The sequence below is a fragment of the Pecten maximus genome, unplaced genomic scaffold, assembly GCF_902652985.1.
Source record: "Pecten maximus unplaced genomic scaffold, xPecMax1.1, whole genome shotgun sequence".
Taxonomy (NCBI): Eukaryota; Metazoa; Mollusca; class Bivalvia; order Pectinida; family Pectinidae; genus Pecten; species Pecten maximus.
This window is the reverse complement of record NW_022981565.1, coordinates 1-8,162: the sequence shown is the minus strand read 5'-3', so window position 1 is coordinate 8,162 and position 8,162 is coordinate 1. Positions and strand designations below refer to the sequence as shown.

Below are 8,162 nucleotides of genomic sequence, written 5' to 3'. Positions count from 1 at the left end.
CCTTAAAGAAAACTATATGAAATCATCTCCAGAAAAGTTACGCCTCAGCCTCGCCCTGCGACTCCACTGCACACAAGACAAAATCCAACCACATAGGTGTTTTATCGACAAGTTAGCAGAGACGCGATCAAATGGTCTCAGGTGACAAGTGGAGCCGTACAAATCTTTCAAGTGGGATCTTACACGCAAAACAACAATTTAGTATGTCAAAACCACTTACCGGTATCCGAGTTCTCTACAAACAACCATGGCATCTGAGTCGCTCCAGTTGTCGTCACATACCGTCCCCCAGCGGTCGTCATGGTAGATTTCTATACGACCCTCATACTGGGTCGCACCATTTACTAGTCGTATAGATCCTACAATAGTTAATGTTAAACAACGGATACCGTAGATTTGTTAGATTTTCTTCGCTGTTGTTCCAGTCAGAAATAGTTTTCGTGTAGATACGTACCACAAATGTGATGAAGTGATTGCTTCATAATATCTTGATCGAAAATACAGCGGAATTTAATACCCGAAATATTTTTCACTATGCAATAATTGATTTTTACCAGCAAATTTGGTAAATGTATACATTTCTGTGAATCATGTTTTTAAATATCTGTACTTAATTCAATCAACATATAATAGAAACTATATTTCAACAGTAAAATTGATAATTACAAACTCAACAGAGTAACAATCGTACAATTTGGTCCGGGTGGTTGTATGGTAATAAAACACTTCATCGTTGGCATATAGAATATTGTAATTCTAAAACTCAAATCTGCTAGATATAATAAATGATACCTATTTTCATGAAAATGTTTGTTTCTTTGTTAATTATTTGATTTGACAGAGATTCATTATCCAAGACGTTAATATTACCCTCTTCAAAAAACAATTGAATTTACCGACTAGGTAACCCCATCACACCCTATAGTATTAACTGGGTAGACCAAGCATTTTTAGGTTATAAAAAAAATTATGTTCCTCTTTCTGAAAATAGTAGATTTAGCCTAGTGAAGATGTGACAGTATTATCTCAAATGGGGGCGACAAAGGAATTATTTGATGTTCATGTAGATTTACACACAATACCCTAATTGCTCCCTACAACAAGCTTACACGCTTACAAAACTACTTCTCGCGGTGGAATGCCAGCTCGGACATTCTTATTTTCAATTAAAGAATAACAACTTGAAACCTTCACTGATATCATTTGTACATATATTACAATCAATGAAGACATTTTCCTTCTGGGTCCCACCTCTCCGGCTAGGGAGGGCAAGAGTTGACATTTAGACAAAATTGTTCGACTTCCTCCAACCATGCCTTTGACCAAATTTGGTAAAAATCCATTCATTCGTTTCTGACAAGTAGCGATTTAGAAAAGAAATTGACAGACGCACGACCGACACTGCGACATGGCATATGTTCACTGGTCCTTCGAACCGGGTGAATTATAAAAAACTTCAAAACACGTACCAGCAGAAAATAACCAAATAAATCAATTACCTTGTTTAGTGGTGCCGTTGCTATGAATGGAGTATTGGTAGTTGACAGTGTAGTCGTAGTCGACGGTGAAGTGGTCGTCGACGCTGTAGTCGTAGTCGACGGTGAAGTGGTCGTCGACGCTGTAGTCGTAGTCGACGGTGAAGTGGTCGTCGACGCTGTAGTCGTAGTTGACGGTGAAGTGGTCGTCGACGCTGTAGTCGTAGTCGACGGTGAAGTGGTCGTCGACGCTGTAGTCGTAGTCGACGGTGAAGTGGTCGTCGACGCTGTAGTCGTAGTCGACGGTGAAGTGGTCGTCGACGCTGTAGTCGTAGTCGACGGTGAAGTGGTCGTCGACGCTGTAGTCGTAGTTGACGGTGAAGTGGTCGTCGACGCTGTAGTCGTAGTCGACGGTGAAGTGGTCGTCGACGCTGTAGTCGTAGTCGACGGGGAAGTGGTCGTCGACGCTGTAGTCGTAGTCGACGGAGAAGTGGTCGTCGACGCTGTAGTCGTAGAGGACGGTGAAGTGTCGTCAAACGGTGTAATGGAGAGAGGAGAAGTAATGATGAGTCGTGGTGGTGAACGGTGTAGTGTAGGCGAAGAAGTGGGAGAGTGAGTGGGGGTAAACAAACTACACCAGCATCCTCGCTATGACCACAATTTTCTATCTGCCATCCTTGAAAGCCACAGTCCACTAGTCTAAATTCATCCCAGAACATTCCACGTTGTCCATCCATGTTGGTTCTGATCCAGCGCCGAAGGACGCTTCCTTTGTGTAGCTGCCTCCACTGTCGGTATAATACATCTACACTCGAATATCAAATATACAATAAACTGAATTCCCCCAACAAAAAACAAAGCAAATTCTTTTTGATTTTCTTGATATGTAATCTTCAGACCATGATAATATCAACTTATATATTTCTTTTGCTGCAATAGATCATTTGGCTTCTCAATTAAAGACAACAACTAAAGAAACAGAAACTTAATTAAAGTATCATTCACAATGAAAAGCATTATTCACAATCAATGACCATTTAATGGCAGCAGACACCATACATGTTATCTTGCAATTTGAGTCTTATAGACAAACTTCCACGATTTAGTGCGTCAAAGATCACTTACCTGTATCCAAGCTGTCTGCAAACAACCCTGGCATCTGAGTCGCCCCAGTTGTCGTCACATACCGTTCCCCAACGGTCGTCATGGTAGATTTCAATACGACCCTCATACTGGGTGGCACCATTTACTAGTCGTAAAGATCCTAAAATGGTTAGAGTATATCCAGTGGTTAATGGATACATTAAAGACTCGCTAGAGTGTGTTTTAAACTGTTTAAGAATATTAACGTTAAGATATAAATATTATTATTTAGATTTTGTATTTCCCCCGAAGAAATACACAATAGCTTGATAGATTTCGGATATAACTTTGAATGTAACTGGAATAGCTTGGATATACTTTGATGGGAAAATCAGTTACCATCTGATGGAGGAAGACAAACAACACCAGCATCTTCACCATGACCACAATTTTCTGTTCCCCATCCCGGAAAGGTGCAATCCTCCAGTCTATATTCGTCTCCAGAACATTCCACATCGTCCATCCATGTTGGTTCGGATCCAGCACCGAATTGTGCTTCCCGTGTGTAACTGCCTCCACTGTTTTTAAAATGTACAAATATAGTTCGACAAATATAAATAATTCAATTGTAAATGTGATTTTATTGAATCTTTACAAAACTTGAAGAGCGATAAAACATTATTAAATGTTAAATGTTTGATCCGTTAAAACATAGCACACAAATCAATGTCATTGCTTTGTTAAATTCATCAACCAAAGACTAGGACGATCTAAGATTGAATTTTTTTATGGAGAAGATCGATCTTTTGTTTTCTTCTGTAAAATAATTCAACTGACGCATGGGCACAATTTCATTAAAAAATCAACAAACATAACAAAGATGACTCGAGACCCCGATCATGATACAAATGTACATTTAAACTAAATTTTACATACAAAATCAGCGTCATTGATTGTGTCTCAACTGGGGACATTTACCGATATCCAAGCTGTCTACAAACCACCCTGGCATCTGTTTCGTCCCACAGGTCGTCACAAACCGTTCCCCAACGGTTATTATGATAGATCTCTATACGTTCCTTCATGCTTGGTCCCACCATTTACAAGTCGTATGGATCCTTAAACGGTTCGAGTTAAAACAATACACAACCAGTTGATAGAACAAATATGATTAACTTCAAATTGTAAATGTATTAATTGGGTCATCGATGAGTTACTATACATACTAGACTTACTTTCTTGGTGTCATTGATATTTAATATAGTAGTAATATAGTATAAAATAGTCATAATCACTTTTCCCCGAATTTAAGCGCATTCCATAATTCTTTTAACTCTGTTATTAACTTCGATCAATCGTTCTTCTTTTTTCAGATATGCCGATAATACATATTATATTCAGACGAGATTAACTGTCTTGAAAACATCCGACAAAAATGAATTAACTTGCTTGAATAAACATTAATCTTGAAAGGAACTTTGAGAATTGCAAATGAAAAAGTGAAAAGTTTCCTGGACTGCAATGTTCATTGAAGTAGCATATAATTCATCAATTTCAAAATAAATTCAAGGAATAATCTGAAATTATTTGGGAAAAACAAATAATAAATAAAAAAAATCAATAGAAAAATCCAAAATGAATATCTTAACTGAGGTATTTAACTCCTTTAAAGAATGGAAATTTTACAATCACTTGTGGAATCGGTCATTTTATCATATTTGTATAACTCCCAAAGGAAGGATTGATGTAAAATGAATGTTTTTTTTCCCATACTTCATTTCAAATACGAAATGTGATAAAATGAAGGGAATATTATTACTCAGAGTTGTTTTATTGGGATCAAGATATCATCATGCCATTGACAAATATGAAAAATGATGGAATACACTTCAGCCGGCAAGCAATTGAAATTTGCGAGATCATCAGTTGACGACAATATAAAAGTGTAAAAATACTCATATAAACACAAACTACTACACAATAAGTGATATACTCTTCTAGAGTCATTTATCATACAATTTTAAATAAAACAATGGAAAATATCTTATAATGTATAAGATAGTTTGTAGTTATAATTCATGAAGGTGTTATATAAATTTATACGTTAGGTATTTCCACTAGAATTCAGTAAGAAAGGTTGTTATCACCAATATTCCAGGTTTTTGTATTGAAATGTTGCAAATTATAATTAATATTAGCATACTTATCATTAAAAGAGAAATGACTTGTAAAATAAAGAACAACTACTTACCTTTGGTTGGTAGGACCTGGTGTGGTAGTCGACTGTGTTGTGTTTCAGGCAAGTCGCTGTTGATGGTATACAAATACAACTCACATCCTGTTTGAGCCCATCACCATCCATGAATCCTGCCAGATCATTCAAAACATCCACGTTGTCCTCATGTTCTGACAACTCCTGGATCCTTCCGGTTTAGATCGCAAGTCGGTTATGTATTGCTCATTAATTCAATATGACGTCTATGTATCAACCAATCAAATTAATAAAAATCTAATTCCACTACAATAAACAAAGAATTCTTAAAATTTGATCTCATCTAAACATTCTAAACATGAATTCAATAACTTTTTATTTGATTGCAATAAATCTCTCTTTGTTAAAAGATAAACCTTATTCAAGATATCTCAAACAATTGATTATCCACATTATTTGTTCATACCTTAAAAAAAACCGCATTAATTTCAATGCACCCTAATACAAATGTCCAATTTACAGTAGACAGATCCATTGTAATCAATAGGTTAGAAATTCAGACTCTGAGTCGTTACATTTCAAATTACGTTAAATTAAAAATATATTGGATTTTAATCTCCTTTGAATTTGAATTGATCGATTCAAAATTAGTGTATAAATATTAGATACAGTTTAAATCAAACCTTCTTTTGAGGGAAATTCGCTCCCAAAACCCATCTTTCAATCGATCATACTGGTCTAACTTTTATGACATCATCTCCCTGTTGAGTGTAGCACGCACGCATTACATTACAACTTCTGTTCCTAACGTTTTTAAAATTACAAAATTAAAAATATATTGTTTCCGATATCAATCTTCAAAAATTGACGATAAACATTTAAATGTTTAAAAGATTTTAAAATAGACAAAATCAATTACTGTTTAAAAATAAACAAAAATAAGAATTTAATTTGTTCATTCCGGAAAGTCACCTTATTTTTCTTATAATTCCACACGCCCCTTTTTGAAATACACTAACAAGGTTGAACTTATCTTTTTTTTAAAAAAATTTAAACAAAATCAGGCAATTATTGAAACAACTAAATTTACCGAACCGACAGATAAAATTATACTTAAATTCAAACGTAAAACCTCCAAATTTTAATGTGAATTTCTAAATTCTCACCACCAGCATCTTAAGTCCTGGTTCTGTAAAGTTCGTTTTAAACCAAATATTAACCTTCATTTGTCAACATTAAAATTAGGACCTAAAAAGTTGACTTATAACAATACAAATTACTTTTAAAATATTTAATAAATTATGTATAAATTGTATCCTACTATAAACATTACTCTGTACAGTTATAATCATGATCTTCCTGTCAAAATTCCCAATTTAATCAGACAAAATTTTTTCTTATATCATTCACAATTTAAATTCTTGGATACATAAATTGAATTAAACTAAACTGCTAAAAATAAGTTTTAATGCTAATTATTAATGGGAGAAATTATTCAAAAAATTAAGAATTCTGGAATTTTGAAGTACATATAATTAAATAAAAAATTAGAATAACCAATATTACAATAAGAATTATAACTTTTAAAATAAATTCAATCTTTAGTCCTTTAAATATTTTAACAAAAAGGATTGATAAATGAATTATTATATCTTAAAAAGAAACTGAAAAAATTGTTAAATAAAAATATTTTTGACAAGTTCTAATGCCATGAAATAAATATAGATAAATTAATCGCAAATTGGAAATACGAACATCAATTAAAAAATAAAAAAAATGAAAGCAACTTAACGAGAATTAATAAAATTAATTTAAACATAATAAGTTTTTTAATTTTAGTATCAAGGTTAAAACCCCTGGTTGTTTGTAATCGAAAACCGTTAAGGTTAATTAGATGACCAAAATAGTTCATGCTTGGTCCCACCTTTTAAAGTCGTTGGACCCTTTAAACGGTTCGAGTTAAAAATACACAACCTTTATAAAAACAAATATTTTAAATTTAAATTTTTTAAATTTTAAAATTTGGGTCTCGTGAGTACTATACTTTTACAACTTATTTTGGGTGTATTGATATTTAATTAGTAGTAATTAAATAAAATAGTCATAATCATTTTCCCCCCAATTTAAGCGCATTCATAATTTTTTAATATGTTTTAACTTAAAATCCTTTTTTTCTTTTTTCAAAGCCGAAAACTTTTAATTTTAGACGAGAATAACGTTTTTGAAAACACCCGACAAATAAATTAACTTGCTGAAAAAACTTAAATTTGAAAGGAACTTTGAGAATTTTGCAAATGAAAAAGTAAAAAATTTTGGACGAATTTTCATTGAAAAGATAAATTCCCAAATTTCAAAAAAATTTAAAAAGGAAAAATCTGAAATTTTTTGGGAAAAACAACCCCAATAAATAAAAAAAAACAATAAAAAAAATCCAAAGTGTACTTAACTGAGGAAAAATCCTTTAAAAAATGGAAATTTTACAATCATTTGGGGAGGGTCATTTTTTCATTTTTGTATAACTCCCAAGGGAAAAGGTTTGATGTAAAATAATTTTCTTTTCCATACTTTTTTCAAAACAAAATGTATAAAAGAAGGGAATATTTACTCAATTGATTTTGGGATAGATTCATCATTTCCATTGACAAAATATGAAAAATGATGGAATACACTTCAGCCGGGAAACATTGAAATTTTCGAATCAAACTAATCGACAAAATAAAAATGTTAAAAATCTCATTAAAAAAATCAAAAAATATACGAAAAGTGAATTTACTCTTTTGATATTATATACAAATTTTAAAAAAAAACAAAGGAAAAAATATTTTTACCGAAATGTTAAAGAATTTTTTTTGTTTATAATTTAATGAAGGTGTTTATTAAACTTCTATTGTTAGGTATTTTCCCCTAGGGGGGAAATGTCGGAAGAAAAGGGGTTTTTTCCCCCCAATAGTTCCAGGTTTCATGTTTTAAAAAGGGGTTTCAAATTTTAAAAAAAATTTAGCATACGTATGTCTTAACACGACCGAGAATTTGTGAAAATAATGAAAAAACAAACTACTTACCTTTTTTTGGGTGGGTGGGGGACCTGGTAGTGGTGTCGACTGTGTCGTTGTCGTTGTAGGCACGTCGCTTTGATGGTATACCAAAAACACCGCATCCTCGCTAGACCCCAAATTTTTTATCGCCATCCTGGAAGACGCAATCCCGGCCCAGTTCTCCCAGAACCTTCCACGTTTTCCACCATGGGTTCTGATCCAACGCCGAAGGGGCGCTTCCCCTGGTAGTTTCCCGTCGGTATAATATACAAAACAATTCGGGGAGTGTAAACAAATCAAAGTCAAAAGTCCATTTTTGAATTAATATGCAAGCATTAAAGTTGGATAACCAAAAAA

At 33.3% G+C, this 8,162-nt stretch overlaps 2 protein-coding genes across 2 annotated transcripts; both read right to left on the bottom strand.

Annotated features, from left to right (window-relative positions):
* Window positions 1-1,510: 1,510 nt before the first annotated feature.
* On the bottom strand, window positions 1,511-2,212 carry LOC117320134 (SAFB-like transcription modulator). The gene has a single exon (XM_033874802.1). The coding sequence runs from the start codon at window positions 2,210-2,212 to the stop codon at window positions 1,520-1,522; it is 693 nt and encodes a 230-aa protein (XP_033730693.1). The 3' UTR covers window positions 1,511-1,519.
* A 219-nt stretch (window positions 2,213-2,431) lies between these two features.
* LOC117320133 (neurotrypsin-like) lies at window positions 2,432-7,927 on the bottom strand. The gene is given in 7 exon segments (XM_033874801.1): window positions 2,432-2,444; window positions 2,601-2,739; window positions 2,958-3,136; window positions 3,537-3,634; window positions 3,636-3,676; window positions 4,810-4,865; window positions 7,833-7,927. Coding segments are annotated over 7 exon segments (621 nt in total).
* Window positions 7,928-8,162: the final 235 nt, after the last annotated feature.